Source organism: Rattus norvegicus, chromosome 6 (assembly GCF_021556685.1).
Source record: "Rattus norvegicus strain SHRSP/BbbUtx chromosome 6, alternate assembly SHRSP_T2T, whole genome shotgun sequence".
In the NCBI taxonomy this organism is placed as follows: Eukaryota; Metazoa; Chordata; class Mammalia; order Rodentia; family Muridae; genus Rattus; species Rattus norvegicus.
This window is the reverse complement of record NC_141539.1, coordinates 30,013,561-30,038,861: the sequence shown is the minus strand read 5'-3', so window position 1 is coordinate 30,038,861 and position 25,301 is coordinate 30,013,561. Positions and strand designations below refer to the sequence as shown.

General features: G+C 47.6%; 1 protein-coding gene across 11 annotated transcripts in view; it reads left to right on the top strand.

The window, feature by feature from the left end:
* Togaram2 (TOG array regulator of axonemal microtubules 2) overlaps positions 1-20,344 on the top strand; it is a 60,965-nt gene extending 40,621 nt beyond the window's left edge. For 6 of the 11 annotated variants that reach the window (XM_087553069.1, XM_087553072.1, XM_087553063.1 and 3 more), the window contains 6 exons: positions 2,192-2,309; positions 2,644-2,738; positions 4,369-4,585; positions 5,333-5,549; positions 14,927-15,013; positions 19,858-20,344. In XM_087553069.1, the coding sequence (XP_087409195.1) occupies positions 2,192-2,309; positions 2,644-2,738; positions 4,369-4,585; positions 5,333-5,549; positions 14,927-15,013; positions 19,858-20,195 (1,072 nt within the window). In that variant the 3' untranslated portion in view covers positions 20,196-20,344. The remainder of the gene's footprint in view (positions 1-2,191; positions 2,310-2,643; positions 2,739-4,368; positions 4,586-5,332; positions 5,550-14,926; positions 15,014-19,857) is intronic. The other 5 variants (XM_087553070.1, XM_087553067.1, XM_087553064.1 and 2 more) reach the window with 1 other exon arrangement.
* The last annotated feature ends 4,957 nt before the right edge of the window (positions 20,345-25,301 follow it).

The following is a 25,301-nucleotide window of genomic DNA, read 5'->3' as shown; positions in this document are numbered from 1 at the left end:
AGTCACTCAAGATGCAAAATGGGGATCCCCATTCTTTACTGAATCCTCCCAGCCATGTTGTCCTCCAGGTCATAGCATCTTTGAAACTGGCATGTATGTATCTTCTAGTTGGAGGCTTCTCCCACTTGCTGTTGGCCGGCCAGTGACTGCGATCTGGGTTTTGTTTTCTATCTGCATATCTGCAAACTTGGTGGTGGCTGTTGATGATTGCATGGACTTTGAAATTAAAGTTCGTACCGTAGGGATGGTGCTAGGAATGTTTCCTCGCTTGTTGACTGGGGGTTTCTGTTCAGAAGTCCCTTTGGGTGCTGTTGAGAGAATGCTGAGCTAATTTCTGTCTCAAATGCCTTAGAAGTGCAGTATAGTCCCTCGGCACTGAGGTCACAGTCACAGCCTTGACAGAGAGCAGCACAGCAGCAGTCAGACATGAGTAAAGCAAGACTTCGTATTAGGGGAATGACCCAAACTCTACATTTTCTTGCAAAGCAGGCAAGAGTGCATGCAAGAGAAAAGAAAGGACTACGAGTCATGTGACCTTTGTTCCTCTGGAAACCTCCACACACCAGGCAGTGGCTCTGAAGACAGTGGAAACAGCTAGCATTTTCTTGCCTTGGTTTTCTTTTGTGGAAAAGAGAGAGGTGTTTTATAAATAAATGAGGTTGGATGGGACCTCATTCTTCTAGATGCTGTCTACTCTAAGCTTTGAAATCCTTCAATTTCAACTCCCTTTTCAGCTCTTCAAACTGACTGACCTTATCTTATTCCCACTCTGTTGCTTATTTCTGGACTTCATGTCTTGCCTGCTCTGTGATGGTGGCCTCCTGACAGGTCTTCAAGCCCTTAGTCTTGTCCCTCCCTATTCACTTCCTGTTAGAGTTAGAAGATTGAATTTGTTTTTAGTTTAATTCAAATATGTGTGTGTGTGTGAGAGAGAGAGAGAGAGAGAGAGAGAGAGAGAGAGAGAGAGAGAGAGAGAGAGAGAGAGAGAGAAGGGGGGTAATCACAGAAGTCAAGAAAGAATGTTGAATCCCCTGAAGTTGGAGTTATAGGCAATGAGACATCTTTACTGACTGGAGATATATTTGGATTAATGAATTTTTGGCCATTCCTTAGCTTCGCATTACTTACAGGCCAAAGCCCAGTCCCTTCACATTGTCCTAAATACAGCCTACCCCTCCCTCCGGCTTCCTTCAGTCTCTTTTCTCCAACTACATCCAGCTGTTGTGTCAGACTGTGTTGTAGACTTTAGAATGCCCCTCCCCTTTCCTTCTAGTCCTTGTGTACTTGTGAGTTCCCACCCATCCATTGAGTCCCAAACCCAAGTTCTCCTTGATTCTTGCACCCAGTCAACACTATTTACCAGGTAGAGTTGATATTCTATCCTATACCATTCCACAGACTTCTGAGTGTCCCAGACTGTGTGTGTGTTGGGGAGTTAAGAACACTTCTGATAGCTGTGCAGCAGAATATCAAATATTCTTCTATTGGATATATAACTAAATGGATGTTGGATACATTGGATAATAGCTATAATGGTTATCTATTAGAGAAACCAATGGGGGTTGCAGAGATGGCTTAGTGGTTAAGAGCACTTCCCCAGGAAGATGTATGGCTGCTCTTATGTTTATGGCCAAAGCGCCAATGGTGTCTTGCTTGTGCTTTGAGGTAGTCTGTGGGCTGGTACATCTGAGAAGTCTCCCAGGGAACCCAAATTCGATTCCCTGTACAAGCAGTGTACAGCTTACAATCACCCACACCCAGGAGTTCTGATGCTGTCTATTGGACTCTGCCGTACCTGTACGCACACATATACCTAGACAAACATACATGCACATACATTTTAGGAAATCTTGAAACTAAGGTACAAGTGAAGAATATTACACAGCTTAAGAAGATGATTAATAAGAAAGTGAAAAGTCTGGAAACTAGTTGCCCGTGAATTCTGCTATCTATTAAGATGTAAATGCATAGAAAATATATAAAAATTTAATAGTGATTTCCTCTTGGTAATGGCATTACAGATGATGTTTATTCCTTTATGAATCTAATTTTTAACTGGGTAGGGATTGCTTTCCTAATTAGAAGCATGCAAAGCTCTCCTGTTATAATTGGGAACATTGTATAAAGCTGTAGAGTGAATTTATCAGCCTCTCAGTGGCTGTCTCTCCATTTGTTCTCTCCCCGGTGGCAGGTTTTACGGCCGGAAGATGGTGAATATCTTGATGGCAAACGCAAAGTTTGATGCATTTCTGAAGCAATCCCTCCCATCTCATGACCTACGGAAAGTCATGGCGGCCATTAAACAACGGGTGAGCTGGTGGAACTCATGTGGTCAGCTCGGCCCTCCTGTAGGTCGGGGGAATGAGTCTGGGTTCCTGTGACTTTCATTTCATTATGATCATTGACAGGTGGCTTAAATGTGCTTTGTGTCTCCAGTGCTTATACTGGGAATCTTCCCTGATGTGTCTCAAGCCTCCATTCCTTCTTGTCTTAAGTAGAGATTGCAGCCCATTTACCTTCATGGCTCCAGACTGTGACCTGGGGGTGCTTTGAGGTGGAAGGATGGCTTATCCTTCTTGTTATGGTTTATACTAGTATGTCAGGCTGCCCCTTTTGGTTTACAGTCTGTGTCTGTTTCTCAAGGGAATACAAGACAATCACGAACTCCCATCTGCCAAAGGTCGAAAAGTGTTGAAGAGTCTGGTGGTGTGTGAGAACGGACTGCCTAGTCAAGAGGGGTATGGCTGTTTTTTGTGTCTCTGGGGTCCCATGGCCAAAGCTACCAATGATTTCTTTTTTTTTTTTTCTTTTCTTTTCTTTTCTTTTTTTTTTTTTTTTTTGGTTCTTTTTTTCGGAGCTGGGGACCGAACCCAGGGCCTTGCGCTTCCTAGGTAAGCGCTCTACCACTGAGCTAAATCCCCAGCCCCCAATGATTTCTTATATGCCCATGGGAGTTGGTTGTGAACTGGGGCATATCTGAAACTTAGTTACATTTCTGCAACTAGGTTTCATCATTGTATCTGTAATGGACGGATTTGTAGGGTATGGTCTCCTCCCCACAGACCCAATTCTGGCTTGGTAACATCTGCCAGGGATGTTGAGTCCAGGAGAATGCGATTCTGCTCTGTTAGGCTCTCTATTTAAGCTCAGCGTCTCTTTGTTCACTTAAATTAGCATGTCCCTTAGGTGCTTGGTTGGTCAGCCTAGGGCTAGGGTGTGTACTGGGAACAGTTAAGAACCAAGCAGGAATCCTGTGCTTGAAATGTGAACCCTTCTGCTACCTCCTGTGAGGTTTGTAGCTGACCGTAGCAGGATGCCTGGGAAGGTCCTTCTGAGCTCTTGAGTGACATCTTGTATCCCCCTACTCAACTTATCCTCCCTAGACTAGATCAGCTCCCACTTTCCTATCTTCATGCCTTCTTTCTTTGCTGTGTTGTGTCTTTGTTTACCGAGTTCCTAGAGCTTGCGTGTTAGTTCTACAGCAAGCAGCCTGCCTGTCACCTGAGACACTCTCTGACATGGTGCCCCCACACCCTCAGGGTGGACAAGCTGGCCTCCTTTCTTCATACCTCTGTCTCCTATCTCTTTGTGAGATGTTTAAGGCAAAGGCTGTGTATCCCTTTGTTCTCAGGACCCAAACACAGCTGTTGGTACTCAGTAGGCGCGAATGTGAGCTGCAGGAACAAATGAAAGAGTGGGTGACATTGGAGCCTGTCGGGCGGAACCTGGGATAGGGCAGGAGCTCTGAGACCTTGGCTTTGAACTAAGTGTGGGAGGTGGGAATCCTGTATAGCTCCTCTCTCATGCTGGCTGAGACAGTCTAGGCTCTGACGGACATGCTATCCATTCCAATGTGAGGGGCAGGTATCTTCTCTCTTCCTGTTCTGTGTGAGAGCCAAGCCAACAAGGGGCAGGGTATGAGAACCAACAGAGGTGGGATGTGATGGCCTCCAGAATCTTGATCCTTTCTTTATTCTTAGGTTAAACATATTCTAGCTGGGCTTGTGGCGGGGTGGGCTTCTCTATGGCAGGGTACTGTCTAGCACGCATTAGATCATCCCTGGGTTAATCTCGCCCTCAACACTTGGACAAATCATCTGTCCATGGTACATGCTTACTTAGCCTCCATACCCTCAACTCTTTACATGCCCCCAGAAAAGGTCAAAACCAGAAAGAGAGACCTTGCTTATTGTCCTTTGAGAAAAAAAAGAGACGCCCAGAGGCCCCCACGTGCAGTGTCCCCAAGCAGCATTTAGAAAAGAGGCCAGGGTTAGACTCCGCTGTAGGAGACACACTGCTTCTGTCCTAGCTGGCGGTGGGATGCAGCTTGGGATGAGAGATGTGTTCATCCCCTGGGCTCTTCCCCAGGGGTCAGCCCCTGCTTCCCCCTAGGCTTGGCTCCAATGGCCCTCGGCTGGTGGGGCTCCGCTCCTCCATGCGGGGTGGTGTGGAGATGGCAGAGCAACTGCGGGAGCTGACCAGGCTGTTGGAGGCCAAGGAGTTCCAGGCTCGCATGGAAGGCGTTGGGAAGCTCCTTGAATACTGCAAGACCAAGCCAGAACATGTTGCTGCCAACCTAGTCCAGGTGAGCTCCCACCTGTGTTCTCCCTTATTTCTCCCGTCGGTGACAACTCAATCTGGAGAGCTCTGAACCGATTTGGGGGGGGGGTTGTACGGGGAGCCCCTAAGCATTCACTTTTCAGATGGTCCTTGTAAAAGAATAGTCAGATGTGGCCGAGGTTTGAGCGCATCTTTAGAAGGCTCAGAGATTTCCTGGGTGGCTTCCACCCCTCTGCCAGAGAGGGTGCTGTCATCAATGATTGGATCGCATTCAGTTCTTTATTTGCATAATATTTGATATCAGAGCCTGTGATTGGACAGTGGCTGGACTGTAAATGAGGGACAGTCTGGGGACCTGCTAAACACCAGGAGGGGTTCCTGTTTTTCCTTGGAGTGATGCTGATGGGCAGGTGCCAACCCGGGCTGAGTCAAGTTCCCCACAAGCTGTGTGATCTGAGGAGACTCATTCTCCTCCAGGAACCTTCGTTGTTAGTGGGAAACTGGAGAGCGATAATATCAACATGGTTTGCTAAGGTCATCAGTGAACAATGGTGAAGAGGACCCACCCTGGTTCTCTGGATGATTGACACATGGAGACATGCTCAGCACATGTCTGTCCTGCCTCTTTCTGCCTGTTCCCCTTTTGAGGAGTTGAGCTCCTCAAGGCTGGGAATATGTTAGCACAGGTCTGGGGATCCACTTCAGGGATGGGGGAGGAGTCCCAGCTGACTTCTGCCAAGCCCATGGACTCGGATTTTTGTTCCCTCAATAGGTCTTTGATGCTTTTACCCCAAGGCTTCACGATTCTAACAAGAAAGTGAACCAGTGGGCGCTGGAATCCCTCGCACAGATGCTTCCCATCCTGAGAGAGAGCATCCACCCCATGCTGCTGTCCCTCATCATCGTAGCTGCAGACAACCTCAACTCTAAGAACTCTGGGATTTCCACTGCTGCCTCCACTGTGCTGGATGCCATGATGGACAGCCTGGGTGAGCATCCCACTGCAGTCCCTGTGGGGCTGTGGGAAGTCCCTGCGTCTGGGCCACCACACTCATTGTCTCAGTTAAGGTTCCAATTGCTGTGAGGAGACACCGTGACTCTTAAAGGAGAATATTTAATCGGGCCGGCTTACAGTCTCAGAGGTTTGGTTCATTGTTGTCATGACAGGAAGCATGGCAGCGTGCAGGCAGATGCGATACTGGGGAGGTAGCTGAGAATTCTGCATCTGAATCTGCAGGCGTCAGGGAGACAGTGTGACACTGGGCCTGGTTTGAGCATCGGAAACCTCAAAGCCCGTCCCCCAGTGACATCTTCCTCCAAGAAGGACATACTTCTCAGTAGTGCCACTTCCTGTGAGTCTATGGGGGCCATTTTATTCAAACTGCCGCACCCGTTTTCTTTGTGTGGGGGTCAGCTGAGTTGCAAACAACTCTGGTTAGTATGTCAGGCTGTATGGAGCAGGTATAGACATTGTAGGGCCTTCAGGATTCTGGCTGGAGGCTTTTCCATGTTCCGGTTATGTCTTAGTCAATGCTCTATTGTTGTGAAGAGACACCGTGACCATGGCAACTCTTATAAAACAAAGCATACAACCAGGGCTAGCTTACAGTGTCAGAGGGTTAGTCCATAATCGCCTTGGTGGGAAGTGGGTGGCACACAGGCAGACATAGTGCTCAAGAAATAGCTTGAGAAGCTACCCCTGGGTCCTTAGGCAGCATAAGGACAGAGACACCAGGCCTGGCTTGAGCTTTTGAAACCCCAAAGACCACCTCTGGTGACACACTTCCTCCAACAAGGCCACACCTACTAATCCTTTTCAAGTAGTGCCACTCCTTAATGACCAAGTGTTCAAATATGAGCCTGTGGGGCCATTCTTGTTCAGACTGCCACAGTCTACTGGGTATTATATGGCCAGGAATGGAGGCAAGAGAGAGGTCCTGACCTAACTTCCCTATAGTCAGTCACAGGAGGAAAATGGCCTTCTCAGGGCCACAGGGTGCTGCAAGGGTGAGTGAGGAGGGCCTGGCAAGGTTCATCTGTGCCAGGGGTTGGTAATGCACTGTAACAGAGGAGTAAAGAACATAGAAAGGAAGGATGGTGCAGTGGGTAGTCATCATGTGAAGCAAGAGCATGTCTGATGAATGCCCTTGATAGCATCTTCACTCAGTTCCCCAAAGCCGGGGGAACTTTTTGGTGGATCTCCTGTTCCTTTCCTGGCTAGGTGATGTTTAGTATATCCCTAGAGGGAAAGGCAAGCTTATAACTTAAGGTCTGTTGAGAAGGGAGTCCCTGCGTAGGGCTATGTCTGGGCCAGTGTGAAGGAACTTGTATCTGAAGATTGCCTGGGCTGTATATCTGATGCAAGGTGGCACCCGGCCTCTGGCAGTCACAAAGCACGCTGGGCAAGACACCCCTGGCATACTCACCTCACCTCCCTCCCTATGTCTCGGCCAGAACTCGGTTCCTGCGCCTGCGACAGAAGCTATGTCCTTGGCTAGAGCCACCAGAAGTTTCAGTTACAAATCAAAGGCCTGGTCAAGTCCCTTTTTGTCTCCCGAGTTCATAAATATCGTCAATTTCCACATTTTTATCTCGGAGGAAATTTATGATTTGCTGAGTTTGTGGCTGTGGAACAAACAATACAAATCGGGCCCTAAATTACAGCCCACTCGCTGCGCTGCTCTGGGTGAGTGAGGTTGCTGTTGCCGATAATCAAGGCTCTTGGTAAATCACGCCAGGCGCTGGATTTATTGGGAAAACCTACACAGAGCAGAATGGGCTTTAGGCACTTGAGGAGGATGAGCGCTCCTGTCAGGGGAGAAGGCTCTTTTAACTCCCCCGCCAAGGCCTTTAGGTTGCTCATTGCTACCAGGTTAACCTTCCTTAGCATGGAAGGACCTGGCACTTTGGACAACAGAATTTACTGGCCCCATAGTTATAAGAATCAGGTGCCCCCTACCCAAGAACCTTCTGCATCCACCTAGGATGAGGGCCCTGAAAAGCAGTCGGCCTCAGAGTAACCTGTGTATTAGTCAGATTCTGCTGCTACAACAACAATCTCCAAGGCTGGGAAGTTTATGTGAAGGAGGAGGAGGAGGAGGAAGAGGAGGAGGAGGAGGAGGAGGAGGAAGAGGAGGAGGAGGAAGAAGGGGAAGAAGAGGAGGAAGAGGAGGAAAAGGAGGAGGAAGAGGAGGAAGAGGAGGAAGAGGAGGAGGAGGAAGAAGAGGAGGAGGAGAAGGAGGAGGAAGAGGAGGAAGAGGGGGAAGAAGAGGAGGAAGAGGAGGAGGAAGAGGAGGAAGAGGAGGAGGAGGAAGAAGAGGAGGAGGAGGAAGAGGAGGAAGAGGGGGAAGAAGAGGAGGAAGAGGAGGAAGAGGAGGAGGAAGAGGAGGAAGAAGGGGAAGAAGAGGAGGAAGAGGAGGAGGAAGAGGAGGAGGAAGAGGAGGAGGAGGAAGAAGAAGAAGAGAAGAAGAAGAAGAAGAAGAAGAAGAAGAAGAAGAAGAAGAAGAAGAAGAAGAAGAAGAAGAAGAAGAAGAAGAAATTTAATGTATGGTTGTAGAAGTTCAAGAGTGTGACACCAATTTCTGATCAGCTTTCATTGAGGTCTCACAGTGAAATGGCACCACAATGGTGGTGATGGCACAGTGGTGGGTGGTGTCACAATGGCAGGAGCGCCTGCGGAAGAAACTACACCTTTCCCCCAGGGAAGAAGGTCGTTCTCAGTAAATGGTTTTTGGTGTGAGTACACAATTTCAGACCCCAGGACCCACTTCAAGTGGGACAAGGCAGCATACATATCTCAAAGCCCAGTGCTCCCGTGGGGGAACAGGAGGCAGAGATGAGAGAATCCGGGGAAGCTCAGGTAGCCTAGTGAATGGAGTGGATAAACAAGAGACCCTGTCTCAAACTGGGTGGAAGGCAAGGACTGACACCTGAAAGTTACCTCTGACCTACACACACACACACACACACACACACACACACACACACACACACACACAGAGAGAGAGAGAGAGAGACAGAGACAGAGACAGACAGAGACAGAGACAGAGACACAGAGAGACACAGAGAGACAGAGAGACACAGAGAGAGACAGAGAAAGAGAGAGACAGAGAAAGAGAGAGACAGAGAGAAAGAGACAGAGACACAGAGAGAGACAGAGAGAGACTTTTTAACTTAAAGAACATTGTGGGAACATTCACTTCTCAAGGCCTATATTAATCTCCATGGGCAATGTTCCTAATGATCGCATTACTTCATGCTAACTTCCTGAAAGTCTCACCACCTTCCAGTATTTCTGAACTGAGGACCAAGCTCCTAACACAGAAACCTTGGGAGAGCAGCACGCTGCAAGCATGCATGCATGCAGTTCTTCTTGCTGGGACAAAGTCCTCTTGGATACAGCTGGAAAGAGCCCCTCTGGTCCACTAGCCAGAGGCTCTAGTACAGGGAAAATGATGCAGGGGTGTGTGTGTGTGTGTGTGTGTGTGTGTGTGTGTGTGTGTGTGTGTGTGGTCTGTCTGTCTTCTGTACTCCTTAGATCAGTGCTGAGGTTTAGAATGGAATGATGTTGGTCTCAGAGGTCCAAGGGTGTCCTATAAAACCCTCACGAAAGTTCCTGTGGAGCCTATATGATGTGTGTTATCTTAGCTCTGAGTGTGGTCCTGTTTGAGCAGGCATGGGAATGAGTCATCTGGGCCACGTGGGTTTACTGTGAAACACACCTTCTCAGTCCCTCCACCAACGTTGATCCTGAAGGTGCTCTTGACCGTAAAGTGACAAGCATAAGGATTTAGGTTAGTGACATGGAGAATTTAATCGTCCCTAGTGAATGACAAGGGTAGAACCACATTGGCCCCAGGAAAGGCTGTCATCTGCCTAGAATGAGCCGAGCTTAGCCCAGGTGACAAGTAACCAAACTTCCCACTGCTCAGGAGATTGGGTGATAGCTGCAGAGCCTTGGGCAGTAGGGACCGAAGATGACCCCGCGAAGGGAAGGCCGGCGATTCTAGTCCACTGGACTCCTCGTTTGAAGGCGCTTCCTCGCCAACCTGCTTCATTTCCTCACCGCCCCCATGGATTCTGACTCCAGACTGGAGATGCTATCTCAAATGCTGGGCAACGCTTAAACTCGGAAGGCCAGAACGGAGGCACAGCACGCTACCGTCTGTTCTCTGCTAATTGCAGGGCAGGAGGACCAAGCGCAGTGCCAAGTGAGGCTGCTGTCTTCTGGCACGAAGTCCGGATGGTACAATGAATGGGGAGGCTGCTTTTCTAGGACAACGGAGTCTGAAGATGCTCCTCCATTGTGAGATTCGGGGAGTAGCATTGCCCCAGCAGCCTTGGTTTTCCTGAGGGACGGAAGCTCGGTTGGTGTGCTAGTTTATATAACAGCTGCCGGTGTGGTGTCCGTGGCCAATCCCTTAGGGTGGAGGAAGGAGACGGGCCAGCTTCCTCCCTGATCTCTGCCCTTCATCACCCACTTCCTGCCGAAGCCGGAAGTGTTTCTCTGAATGTGAGGCTCAGTGCCTCTTTTGCAGCGAGACACTGAGCCCTGGTATCAGGGGAGTTTTTCTGAGGACTAAGGAGGCGCCAGAGCAGAGTACTTGGCCCTGTTGGACTCTGTTACTCACTCGGGTTAGTTGCAGGAGATATTTGTCTGATGAAAACCTCAGGCTGCAGACAGCGCGGTCTCCCCCAGATGACCTTGGCATTCAGGCTTCTCACAGCCAAGAGACGCTCTCTTAATTTAGCTCAGCCTCTGGCCGTTGGTGGAGAGGCCAGATAAGCTTGGGGTGCCGGTAGCCTTGGATCGAGTTTTGCTGTCTGCTCTCCGAGTGTAACCGTAAATCATATGACTGATGCTATATTGTTAACAGGCTTGACTCTGCATCCAGATGCCTCTCCAATACACCAGACACTCAAAATCCCTGCCTTCTCTAAGTGTCCATATTTGTCCAAGTTTACCCAGTGAAAAACCACCAGTGGATGTAATTTGGATATGGGCTCTTTCATTTAATTCTATTCAGGACGACATTGGTGCTACATACCTTTAATCCCAGCATTTGGGAGGCTGAGTCAGGAGGATTAATATGAGCTCAGGGCCAACCTGGGTGACATGTGACTCCTTTGGTCTAAAAAATTCAAAGAGAAAACAAATGAACACCAACCAGTGTTCAATGCCATTTTAGGCTCCCTAGTTACGTAAACACAAAAGTCTTTTTTTTTTTTTTTTTTGGCTGTGAAAGTCATGCTTTTTAATTACTGTGATATGGAAAATCCAAAGCATTTGAAAAGAATACATCCATTTATAGCCAGTGCCAACTCATAAAAGTGTGTGTGTGTGCTTGTGTGCGAGTGCCTGCCTGCCTGCCTATGTAGGTGGCACAGACAACCTCAGGCGTATTCCTTTGGGATCTGTCTACTTTGATTTTTGAGATAGCATCTCTCACTGGGATCTGGAATAGCTTCGTACCGAGTCCCAGGGATCCACCTATTTCCTTCCCTAGTGTTGGGATTCTACATCCCAGGGCACAATACCATCCCAGGTTTTTTCCCTGTGTATTCTGGGCTTCGAACTCAGGTCCTCATGGTTGTGTGGTAAGTGCTTTTCCAACTGGCCCATCTCCCTAACCCTTAGAAGAGTTTTCTTTCAGGAAAGTGTGAAAAACATGGCAGTGTGCACAGCGGCTTGATGGTCGCCTGTGAACAGTCATCGTAAGTCAGTAACTGAATACGTTACCGTCTTCCACGTGGCCCACACTGGGTGTGGCCATCCGGGAAACACTACGCAGAGGGGACCTGATGTCCTGCCTAAGCACGGGTGTCTGGGGCAGCCTGTGGCTCGAGAGTCGCCATATGAAATGCTCATGCTCTGATTTGCTTAGACAGGATGCAAATTCAAGTGTATGCCGTCATGATTCCATTCACAAATGTGCACAGGCAGATCTCCGGGAGATACACACTGAGACCCAGTCACAAACCGAGACAAAGCAAACGAAAAAACAAAACTAAAGTAAAAGATGCTAAAATTTAAGGGTTTTTGTTGTTGAATTTCTTATTTGTTTTTCTGACTTAAACTTCCGACTTCTGTGGCTTTCAAGTAGTCCGAAGATAAAATGTCCTGGTGGCCTCAGGGCTGCTCTAAGTGAAAGAAGTCTGATAACGCACAGGGATCCCTCTGTCCCTTTGTAGAGAGGGGGACCGAGGGAGATCAGGGTCTCTGATCAACTAGCCAGGCCTGCTTTCTTTTCGTAGCACAGTATCTTATATTCTTTTCACTGCACAGCAAGTCTTGACCTCCTTGGGAGGCAAAAATAACCCTCTGGAAATGTGGGCCAAGCTAATGGAGTAAACAACTTTAGCCTTTCAAATATTAGGGTCCAACATCATCCTTACCATCATCATCACCACCACCACCACACTACCACCATCATCATCACCATCATCATCACCACCACCACTACACCAGCATCATCACCACCACCACCACCACCACCATCATCATCCTCTCTCTGAATGATGCTTAGAACAGAACCACCTCAGGGCCCTTGCACATGCTAGGCAAGTATTCTATTGCTGATCTACCACAAGTCACATCAAGATTCTGGTCTTTTATTTGATTTTTCCATTGAGAGAATTTTAGGGCAGTAACAAAACTTATTATAAATAGCAGATACATTATATGAATGGAGCTGATCGTCAATATTATGTTAAGCCATCGAATTCGAACAGGAACTCAATGAGAAAGGAACTGGGATTATCCCCGTTTTACAGATAGGTAAGTCAACGCATAGAGAGAGGGATTGGCTCATACAAGTGTTATGTAGAGAAGTAAGATGTAGTCTCTAGGCAACTTGTGCCCAGAATTTGTACCCATTCATTATGCTTTCCTGTCTCACTAAACTTGAATGTGATCCAAGGAGGTGAGCCTTACAGAGGTGACCAAACCAAGACAGACCAAGTGTGTGTGTGAGCTACTCAAGCATTCACAAACTAGCCAGGAAAAACTACTCTGTAAACATTTACCAGGCAAGGTATGCTCTGAAAGCACTTACTAATCACATGCACTCAGCCAGAATTTTTCAAGCACCTATATTCTGCAAGTATTTCTCAACTACATGCACCCTGCAAGCATTTATGAAGCACCTGCTGTATGCTGGCTGCCACAGGAGCACGGTCTGGTTGATCTGCTGGTGTTTATTTTCAAGGACTTCCCAGGAGCACTTCTCTCTGGCCCCAGACAACTGTGCCAAGGGCCAGGAGCCCTGTGGGGGAGGACTGGGGAGGCAGAAGTGCTTTCACCGCGCTACATCAGACTGCCCACTTATTAAACCCAGGCTCCTTGACCTCAGGCGCTTTGCCTTGCTATCTCTTCCCCTAAGTCCCACTAAAACTGAGATCCTTCTGTGGTGGAGGCACAACATCAGGAGTTTCTTAGGTCAGGGCCTTTGCCCCCGAGGACGGATATACACTTTGCTGCAGGGACAGTGCGGTTATCAGGGTGGGATTCTAATAGAAAAGATGGTTTTGGCTTCCTTTCTTGTTCGCACACAGGGGTGCGTTCCTGCTTTCCACCTTGGGCACACATGCCCTCGCTAGAGGCTATACCTACTCTTGGACTTTCTGCCTCCAAACCCTGAGCCAAATAAAGTTTTATTGTTTACAAATTGCTCGTTCTTTTTTTATTTTTAAATTACGGAAGCAGAGAATTGACTAAGGCATCAGGACACACACGCCTGCCCTGCCCTGCCCCCACCCCCTGCCCAACCCCCTGGTGTGGGCAAGCCACAGCCCTCAGAAGGCCAAGTCACTACTCACCTTACCTTCTATTAAGTCATTCCATGGCTGTTGTGGTTGCAAAATGCTGGGAGCTGAGCATGCTGGGTGCTGGGCAAAGCAGTGCCTCCAGGCTCATGGCAGGAGCAGTGGGGTGGTAGCAGGTCTGAGCTTTGTGCCTTCTTTGCACAGACCAAGGGTGCTGCTTTACCCTTCTGGGTGCTCTGGCTACATGAGCACAATTTCCCACCCTGGCTTATGGTTCATTTCAAACCAAAGAAACCTAGCAGTGGGTAGGGAGACTCCTTTTCACTGCTTCTGGGCTCCAAGTCCATCGCATAAAGGGCACCAGGCAGTGCTCACTGTGGGAATAAATGACTATCTGCCATGGGGTGTCCTAAAGAGCAGAGTGTGAGTTCCGACTAAATGAAAGCTTTGACTTCTGAGTGCTATCCCCAGCCCTGTGATGGCCTTTGTGTGAGCATCCAGGAGTGCCTCAGTTCACCCTGAAGCTATAAATACATTTATGTCTACTTACCCATTGCCTTCACCGATTGCCAACACCACCATTGTGTGTCTTCTGTCTGCCAGTCATTCATCTACCAACTTTTATCTCAAACCTCACCTTAAGCCAATTTAGAAAATCGCAGACTGTGGGAGTAAATGGCGGACCGTTTGGGAGTCAATCTAACTGCTTGAGACCGCCCACTCTTCCCCCATATCCTGTGTTCATTCTAAGGCTGGTCCCAGGATGGGATGATAGGCCAGTGGGTAAGATACTTGTCACAAAAGCACAAGGACCTGATCAGGTGCCCAGATCGATCTGGATGCACACGTTTGTTTTCCCAGCAGGCGGGTCCCGGAAGCTTACGGGTGAGGGAGAGCATCTGCCTCAATCAGGTGCAAGTGAAGGACCAACACCTGAGGTTATCCTCTGACCTCCACACTTGTACATGTATGTGCACGTGCACACACACATACACACACATATACGTACACAGACATACACACGCCATACCCATACACACATACACACAGATATACACATACCCTTACACACACACAATCATGCAGAGACACACACACACACACACACGCAGACACACCCACACATACCATACATACATACACACAAACATACATACAAACATACACAGACATACATATATCCATACACATGCGCAAACATACACAGACATACACATGCCCATACACAAACACACAGACACATAGACACACCCACAGACAGACACATCCACACACTCATACACACATACATCTATACACACATATAAACATACACAGACACCCATAACACAGACATACATAGACATATACACACATCTATACTCACGCATGTGCACACGTACACGCGTGCGTGCACACACACATCAGCACATACATACATACATACATACATACATACATACATACATACATAATCAAGCAGTTAGATAGATCTCAAAGAGTTAATTCAGCTCCCCATAGAGCCCCTTCCTCATGAGGGCATGTGGACACCTAGCACCATGAGTGCCTGGTGTGTTGGCATGGCTGGCAACGTCATGGTCACAGGTGTCTCCATCTCTTTCAGACCACCTGTGCCTCCTGCAAGCATTTGCTGGACGCGTGCGTTTCCTGACTGGTCCTGCAGTGCTGGATGTCACAGATCGCCTCTCAGGTGAGTACCTCTGACGACACCCAGCACATGCAGCCTGTCCATCACTGTTCTCTCCTGTACTATAGTTCCTTAGGTCTCAAGGACATTTAAGAATTTTCATAGTCTGCTTTTTCTGTGACACTCTCCCCATTACCAGGTGACAGTCTTTGTTTTTGGTCAAAGTGAAGCACGAATGTAGATAACCAAATAGTTTCTAGGAATCTATTTATTTCTCTTACAAACCTGGGTTCTTCTAGCCCAGTGAGAACCTTTTTAAAAAAGTGTGTGTGTGTGTGTGTGTGTGTGTGTATTATGTGTGTGTGTGCGCACACATAGGTGTGGGCACGTGCACATAGAGGAAGCCACTTAGGGATTCTGAGAGAGGGTCTCTCATGACCTGGAACTTGATAAGTAGGCTAGGTTGGCTGGAGTTTACTCTTCAGCATGAGCCACCACACCTGTTTATTTAGTTATTCATTACCATCTATTTATTTAGTTACTTATTTATCCTCTCATCTATCATCTATCTATCTATCTATCTATCTATCTATCTATCTATCTATCTATCATCTATCATCTATCTATCATCTATCAATCTATTTATCATCTATCTATCATCTATCTATCTATCATCTATCTATCTATCATCTATCTATCTATCTATCTATCATCTATCAATCTGTTTATCATCTATCAGATATCTATCATCTATCAATTTATTATCTATCTATCATCTATCTATCATCTATCAATCTATTTATCATCTATCTATCTATCATCTATCTATCATCTATCAATCTATTTATAATCTATCTATCTATTATCAATCTATCAGTTATCTATATCTCTATCTATCATCTATCCATCTATTTACCTATCATCTATCAATCTATCAATTTACCCATCTATCCATCTATTTATCTATCATTTATCATTCAATCTATCTATCATCTATCTATCTATCTATCTATCTATCTATCTATCTATCTATCTCTATCTATCATCTATCCATCTATTTACCTATCATCTATCTATCATCTATCTCTGTGTGGTGTATTAGTTATTTTCCTGCTAGTTTGATAAAGCACCATGACTAAAATCAGTGCATGGAAGAGAGTTTATTTTGGCTTACATTTCCATAGGGATTACAGTTCACCATGACAGGGGAGGTGCGGAGGGAAGCAGCTAGAACTGGAAGCTGGGAGACTACATAGTCAAATACAAACATGAATCAGAGAGTTTATGTCTGGTGATAGTTCAGCATGAATTCTATCCCTAGAACCACATATGGAGACTTCCATGAGAAATGCCAGCTCTCCAGGCTCAGATCTGGAGCCCTCAGTCCCCAGCTGGTGCTGTTTCGAGGGATTGTGCAGCTTTCCTGAAGGAAACATCCCTGGGGGTGGGGGTGGGGGTGGGGCTGTTCTTGGGATTGTTCTCATTTCTTCTTTCTTTCATTTGTTTTGTTGTTGTTGTTGTTGTTGTTTTGTTTCTCTCATTTTAAAAATTGTTTTAAGATGCGTGTAACATGTGTTTTTACCACTATCTCCATTTAAGGAGGTTCTTTGGTATCGAATGTATCTGCGATGTTGTCTATCTGTCACTACTATCCATGTCTCTTCATCTTGTAAACCTGGAACTCTCGCTTGAGAGATGGCTCAGCAGTTAATAGCACTGACTGCTCTTCCAGAGGTCCTGAGTTCAAATCCCAGCAACCACACGGAGGCTCACAACCATCTGTAATGGGATCCAACGGTGTGTCCGAAGAGAGTGACAGCATACTCATATATATATATAAAATAAATAAATACTTTTAAACTAAAATACCCTGAAACTCTCACCATATCAAACAGTAACTCCCTGCTTCCCTCTGCCCCTGCAACCATCACTCTCCAGTCTCTGTGCGACTGACTACTGCAGGCACTTGGAGGTGGAGGTGGGCTCCCACACAACTTATCTTCTGGAGCCCGGCTTACTTCAGAGTTAACACGATGTCTTCAAGGTTCACCCATACTGTAGCAGGCATTAGAGTTTGTGTGTGCACATCCGTGTGCACGCGGGGGGAACACATATGTACATATATAGGCTAGAGGTTGACTTAGGGTATCTTCCTCAGTTGCTCTCTCTTTTTATAAGAATACATATTTACTAATTCTATGTATGTATTCTCGAGTGTGTGTCTGCACACCATATGTAAGGAGGAGCCCTGGGAGATCAGTGGATGCATTGGATCCCCTGGAATTGGACTTACATGAGGTTATAAGTCCCCGTGTGTGTGCTAGCGACTGAACCCGGGTCCCTTGTAAGAGCAATAGGTGCTCTAAACCACTGAATTAGCTTCCCAGTCTCCATCGCCTTACTTTTTGAGACAGTCTCCCTCACTGAACCTGGAGCTCATCGATTTGGCTAGATTGGCTGACCAGACAGCCCAGAGATTCTCTGGTCTTTGCTTCCCTACTGCTGGGATTACAGGTGCCTCAGTATACACATGGACCTAGCTCTTTTAAAAAAGCGTTTGTTTGCATTTAAATGTGAGTTTTGGGGGGCTGAACGTGGGCTCTCATGCTTTACTGATTAAACCGTTTGCTTAGAGCCAGGCTTCTATTTAACATCTTCAAGGCTCCTTGTAGAACCGCTCCCGTTCTAGTAAAGGCAGTCAATGAGATTTCCAGTGGATGCCTGGCTGGTCAAGTGCTAGTAAAGGTAATTTCTTTTTTTTTTTTTTATCAAGGCAATATTTTGAGGCTTTTTATTAATCAACTATATGATAAGTAGAAACTATGTAAACAGAATGACAATGAGATTTTAAATTCTTCACAGGAAAACTTCTATAGGGAACTTACCTTCCTCTACTTGTTATTTTACATGTTAAGTGGTTTATGTGTAAAGGTAATTTCTAATGGGTGACTGCAGGCTGCAAAGCTGCCTTCCAGCCATCACCTTGCCATCCGAGAGAACTGTGACCAGTGGTGGTCCCAGCAGACACCCGGATGGGGATGCAGGAACCTTGGGGTAGTCAAGCCAACATTTGCATTCTGTGATGACACTATGGAGCATTTCTGTTTCCCTGAGGGAGGGATGCAGGTCATCTGGTTCCCCTCTGTTCCGGAAATCAGAGGAGCACCCTAGGTTTTGGGAGATGTTAAGTGGATGAGGGAAGGACAAATTGGGGATTCTTTTTAAAGCTCCAGACTAGGGTTGGAGACATGGAACTCCTTGAGTTTGGAGAACAGTGTGGGCAAAGGCTTTGGAGTCAAGACAGAGTGGCCTCTGTTTCCAGCGAGGCCTTTTGGAGGCCTTTTTGAAGAAAAAGTCCTGTTTTCCTTCGAGTCTTGTTTTCCTCCTCTGAACAATGGGCTCACATCCATTCTTTTGGCATGAAGTGGAGCCTTAAGTCTGTCTTGGACTGAAGTAGTCTTCCAGAACCTTCTAGTTTCTTGGCCTTATAAATCAATGAAGCCCTGTTTTTTCATTGATGACTTTTACTAGCACTTGAGCAGGATGCCAGACAGAGTGGACGGCCCCAGACCAGCCTCCGGTCGGGGCAACCTCCCCATGAAGGCCTGGGAGGCTTTGATGTTGCCTGCGACCCTGAGACCTACCTTGGTGATAGAGTGTGCTTGGGCTTACAGGATTGTGTTCTCAGATAACCAGGTTTGGGGGTTTCTTCACCAGGATGGAGGGTCTATTTGGAGCCTGATGGCTTGCATACATTTATCCTCACAGACTGCTGCTTGGTTGTGAGGGTAGATGTCCAGACGCTGGGAAGGATCTTGTTCCTTGCCTGTGGTTTTGTATGCCAGACTGCTTCTTTAGAGAGTCCCGACTTCTCTCCCTATTCCTCAAGTTGCTGGAGTCAGGACCCTGGTACCCCTGTCAAGCCAATCTCTGTTATCTATCCTCAAGAAGCCAACTCCACAACAAGTTATAAGGAAGAATACACAAAGAAGATTTATTCAATGTGGCTACACTGGGAGGAACAACAAGGAGGCCCAGTGGCCTTCCCCGGTCTATCTTTGGGGTCAAGGTTGGAATAGAGGTATATGCAGCCACCTTGCCCCAAACCGGGTATATTTATTGTCTCCAGACTTACTGCAGGGCGGTCTAGCAGGGACCAGGGACCAGTGCCTCTTGAGGCTGTCATCAGTCCTCCACCTTTTCTTTCTATCAACACAAGATTCTTGGGGGAAATTCTAGTTTCTTAGAGGCCATTGTCTGCATAGTTGAGTAGTCAAAGAGAGGGTTATGTCCCTAGCATAACTTCACTCCGACCGGGTCACACATCGCTAGTGTAGCATCTCTTGGTGTTGGTCTGGCCCTCACAGGTGGCCATGTGGATTGACATAATGCAATATTGGCTCCTGCTTGTCGCCTGCTTGTTTAAGATACCTGACATTTATTTATTATGGGATCCTAATGATCTTGAATGGGTGGCTTAGGCCTCTGGTCCTGACTTTATGAATGTAAAAAAAGGCTCAGAGAGGAGCTGTGCCTTTCTCAGGTTCACACAGTGGCAGATGGTGGAGGTGAGACTGCGACCCACCGCATCCCCCTCACTGGGTCCGAGGGAACATGTTAGGATCGTCATGGACCTACCTCATTTGCATTGGCTTGGTGGTCCGTCCTTTCATAAAAAACAAAATTGTACTTTATGACTGTTATAAATACAAACCAATATTTCTCTTCTGGTGTTAAAATAAATTGAAACATTTGAACGGGCCTCTGATGGTCATGGGGCTTGAGCACAGTGCCTAGGTGGGAAGCCCTGCTGGGTGCCTGCTCTTCGGAGTCCGGAACTAGTGATGCCAGAGACCGGAAGAGAGAGTGTGAGGCTCAAATGACCCTCCCTCTTTTCTTTGTGACAGCGCTGGTTGCCTCGGTGTACCCCAGAAAGCCGCAGGCTGTGGAGCGGCACATCCTTCCAGTCCTCTGGTACTTCCTGAACAAAATGACCGGCAACGGCGTGCTGCCTGGGCGTGGCGGGAACGTCCGCACAGCGGTGTGCAGGCTGGCCAGGAGTCTGCAGGAGCAAATGGGGTCCCGCCTGCAGGACTTCGCTGCTAATCAGCCCCAGCAAGCCCTCAAGACACTCCAGGGACTTTTAGTCTCTGAATCTCTGGGGGACAACAACAAGGTCACCAGTGGAGGAATGGCCCCTGACATCCAGATGACTGGAGCCATCTGTCCCCAGCAGCTGGATTAAGGATGGATCTGAAATGGGCGATTATTATTTTCTACCTTATTTTATTTTTATGGCGGAGTCACCTCATGGCCTATGTTTCCCCTTAGGGTCCCCAATGTATGTATATAGTATATTTTGAAGTAGAATAAAAGAATTGCTTATTTTTCTAAGGTTTTCTTATCTTACTTTTTTTTTTTTAACCACAGAGAATTTTCCAGTAGACAGGTTTGTGAACCAAGCCAATCTCGAACTTAGGTTTAGATGTGTCCAATAGCTAGGAAAGGACCATCTAGACCCACACGTGGCAGGAATACAGCCCCTGCCTCCACATCCGTGAGCAGCCGGAAGTCCTCCTGCATCTCAGAGCCCCTAGCTGCTCACTCAGACGTGGTCTGTTTGTCATCGACTTGATTAGAAGTCATCGTATCACGGGTCTTCTAGCCTGTCATGCCTCAGCCCTGCGACATCTTGAGCTAAGTATCTGTTTATCCCATGGGACTTTCTGGGAGGATCTGCCCAGCTTGTCACAAAGCAGGAAGGACCTGACAAATGCACCACTAAATGCCTTAGCCAGAGGTCACCCATCTCAGGTGCCGCATGGCTATAGGAAATGGCACAGGCTGCTATGGATGGGCTGACTCAAGGGAATGCTGTGTTCAGTGTGGGCCAGGTTGCGAGAAAGCAGAGAAAAACATTAGTTTCTAAGGAAAACCAGGGAGAGGGGTCCTGACTATGGGAGGACGGTCTGGACATCCTTGCGATAGCCTTGGTTTGCCTTGAAGAGTTGGCAATGGTATGACTAGGACTTAAGAGCTCGGGTCACTGCCTTGAACATGCCAGGCTGCTCTGATGTGGTGAAGGCTGAAGGGGTGACATTTCACCATTGGTGGAGGACTCAGACATAGCACCACATAGGGCAGGTACAGAGAGTCAAGTCCTGAGGCTCAGCAGGTTTTCTGGCAAGGTCTGCCCACCCAGAGGAATCCCCCTGCAGCATCCATCATCTGGCCTCTGGGTTTGATGAGAGTTCTGTGCTGGTTTGAGCCTCTCCAGGGGAGCCAGACCCTGTGCCAGGTGAATGTTGGTCAGCCCCTCCCAGGCTGAGTGGGTGATTGGAAGTCAGGTTGGGGCTTGGCTTTTAATAGCCGGCTTAAGTGTGACTTCGGGTCATCCAGAGCCAGTGAGAGCAGCTGTTCACCTGATGATGACCCAGCAGGTCTTCCCGGAAGCAATCTGAGACTGGGCCAGGAGAAATACTTGCAAAGGAAGCTGTGCAGATACACTCAAAGAGGCCGAGCTGTAAATCTTTCTAAGGATTTATACAATTTAATTAACTGAGTTTGCTTATTGTCTGAGCAAGCTTTTTTACTCAGTGTGTGCGTGGGAAGGAGATGGGAGGCAGAGATCTGTATTTTCTGCTTGTCATGACCGAGGGAGAGATGAGATTATTCCAAGGTTCCTTTGAATGGTAAACACCCAGGGAAGTAGAGGCTAACAGAGATTTTTGAAGGCAGAAATGAAAGTTAACAGAGGGAGGATGGCTCGGTGGTTAAAGCGCTTGTATGCAAGAATGACAGCTGATGTTTAGATCCCCAGAAGCTAGGTTAGTGCTGGTGGATGTGTGGTCGCTGTATAATTTCAGTCTCAGAAGGCGGGATCCTCAGAGCAAGCTGGCCATCAGACTAGCCATGCTGGCAAGCTCTGGGGTGACTGAAAACCCCTGCCTCATTGAATAAGACGGGGAGCCTTCCACATACAACACACACACACATGCAGAAAGAGAGAGAGAGAGAGAGAGAGAGAGAGAGAGAGAGAGAGAGAGAGAGAATTGAAAGAAAAGGGGTTGAAGATTGATGCTATTTCCTGCCTTCTGTACTCACTTCAAACCCAAAGCTTCCTGTCTCTAGGGTTCTCTGGGTGGATGTGTTGAAAATAACTGTCAACTCTGGAAGAGTTTGCTCTGTTCTGTTTTGCTTAATGATCTCAGAGTCTAATCTATTTCTGGGAAGTCAAGGCCTCTGCAGCCCACACCCCTGGCACAGTGTTGGTTCTGGCATACCACGGGAACCCTGAATCAGGTGCGTTGGATTTGAGCTTCAGGGAAAGCCTGAGCTGCTGGGTATTGCTTATAAACCAAAGAGAAGATAGCGCTCTAACCAGGCTTCAGTCTTGGGCAACTCCTCCAAGAGCCTCATATGAACACAGTTAATAGGCAGTGAGCATTGTCCCAATAGACCCCAGAAATGGTGGCTTGGAGCTGGGCTCATCCCATTCATTGATTGGCTGTCTGACCCAGAAACTCCACCTCTAGGATTTGCTGGTTTATGATATCAATTTGACAAGCTACAGTCATCTGAGAGGAGGGAACCTCAGTTAAGAAAATGATGCCATAAGACAGGCTGTAGGCAAGCCTGTGGGGCATTTTCTTAATAAGTGATTCATGAGGAAGGAGGGGCTACTCCATTGTAAGTGAAGCCATCCCTGGGCTGGTGGTCCCAGGTTCTATAAGAAAGCAGGTTGAGCAACCCACAAGGAGCAAGCTTCCCCCATGGCCTCCGCATCAGCTCTTGCCTCCAGGTTCCTGTCCTGCTTGTGTTCCTGTCCCGACTTCCTTCAGTGATAAAGAGTGATGTAGAAACAAGCCAAACAAATCCTTTCCTCCTCAAGTTGCTTTCATTGTGTTATTTCACAACAGCAACAGTAACCCTACAAGACACAGGAGATGCTCCTGGGGGTGGGCAAATAGCTACTAGGATCCCACACTACTTCCTTTTCTGAGACAACAACTGCAGGATTTATTTAGATCATGGTTTGAGAGAGGCATGGGGGTAGGAGGGTGAGGCAGTTGGCCACATTGTATCTTCTGGCAAAGAAACAGACAGAACAATGCTGCTGTTCTGCTGGCTTACTCCTCTTTTTATGTTTAGAGTCTCAGCCCATGGAATGGTAGGGTGGTGGTTTGAATGAGAATGGTCCACATTGGCTCATATATTTGAATACTTGGTCTCCTGTTGATGGAACTGTTTGGGAAGAATTGGGAGGCGTGGCCTTGTTGGAGGAGGTGTGTCACTGGACTGTGCTTTAAAGTTTCAAAAGCCATGCTATTCCTTCTCTCCCTCCCTCCCTCTCTCTCTCTCTCTCTCTCTCTCTCTCTCTCTCTCTCTCTCTCTCTCTCTGCTTTGTGGTTGTGTGTCTCAAGGTTTAAGAGCTATTGATCCAGGGCTGCTGCCATAGTCTTTGCCATGATAGTCATGGACTCTAACTCTCAGAAACCATAAGCCTCAAATATAATTTTCTGAGTTGCCTCGGTCATGGTATCTTATTAGAAAAATAGAAAAATACCTAAGATGGGTGCCATCCATATTCAGGTTAAGTCTTTCCCACTCGGTTAAACCTCTCTGGAAATACCCTTAGAAACATGTGTCTTGGGTGTTTTTAATCCAGTCAAGGCAACAGTGAAGAGTGATCATTACAACTTCCTTTTACATCAAGCAGAATGTTTGGGATTTTAGGAAGCATTACCCCTCTCTCCTGTCGAAACCCATCTTTTTAATCTTGTTTTTGCTTCTTATGTGTTGGAGACTGATTCTAATGCTTTGTATCTGTGTGTCTAGATGCTGAAGGTCCTGTCCCCAGTTGGTTTTTGATCTGTCAATAAAGATGCCAACAGCTAATGGTTGGGAATGGGGTGGGATCTGGGCAGGGAGGTAAAGAAGAATAGAACACAGGAGCAGCAGGAGATAAAGCCGCCCAACCATGTGGGACTTTGCGTAAGTGACCACTGGATCCGAGATAGTTCCTGGGCGGGTTTGGGGGTGCAATCTGCTGGGAGCACAAAGTGGTGCAGTCAAAAACTACATGAACACCTATATTCATGTCCTTCCTTCTGTGTAAGACCGGGTCTTCTGTTCTCCTTGGTGGAGGAGAGAAAATGGAGCCTAGAAAGGGAGGTGGGAGAAAAACATAGCTTCACAATCCACCTCATGCTTCAGACTCATTTGGCTGCAGTCTAAGAGTGTAGCAGCTGGGGCCCTCCCCCAGGGTTTTGATTCAGTTGGTCTAGGGTGTGGTTCAGGTTATTTCCCTTCCTCCTTCCATCCATTCCTTCATTTATTCCTTCCTTCTTTCTGTCCTCCCCCCCCACCCTCTCCCCTTCCTTCTCCTTCTTCCTCCTCCTCCACCTCCCACCTACTTTCTTCAAGAGATTCTAATCTGTGTCCAACTTCAGGAACAACAGCACAATGTCTATGGCTCTATGGGTCGCTGGGCCTGTCAGTTGCCCTCTCATCTCTGGGTGGGGGGGGGGGGGGTCCTGGGCTTGGAGACACAGACTGAGGTCAGGTACAGAGGCCTGAGGCCTGAGCTGAAGACTACGCACTGCCACTAGCTGATGTGAGATGTTGAGACCTTTTGTCAACCTCTGTGTGCCTGAATATGTGGTAGTGGTGGTGGAGTATATATGATAATAACATCCACCTTAACGGAGCTGCTATGCAGACTAATGAGGTAACTCTTGCAAACTGTTTAGCATAAGACCCAGGGAGCCCTGACTGTGGCTGTGGTGTTGTTGGGGGAGGGGGAGGGTCTGTGCTTTGGAGACACTATCTTTGCTTTCCTTGCAGCCTTGTCCTGGAGCCTGTGAGGGCTGAGAGCAGCAAATGGTTTCTTTTGTCCTCTCTGTTACGAAGTAGGTCCCACTCACCTTTTGGGGTCCTGTCTTTTCTGCCCCTTTGTCCTTGCTTGGTAGGCATTTGTCATCTCTCGATCCCACCCCTTCCACTGGGAAGAAGACCTTGACAAGGCCTTCCTCCCTGCTGGGTCGCTCCCAACTCCTCAGGAGACTCGCAGCTGGAAGCAGAAGTATGTGGCTGGCAGAGCACTCTCCAGCTGACTGAGTTTTCCTCTCATTTTGATTCAGTTCCGTCCTGAGGAAGGAGGGGTGCAGGGGAGGGTAGCGCTCTTTCTGCTCTCCTTGTGGAGTGAGCCAAGGGAGGCTGGAGAATGAGGCAGCCTGCTAATCAAATGCCTGCCATTGTGCTGGGCTCTGTCACTCTTCTTGATGTCCTTGAAGGAAGAGGTTATTTCTCTCCTTCCCTGGAGGAACCTGGGACCCAGGGGTTCATTGAG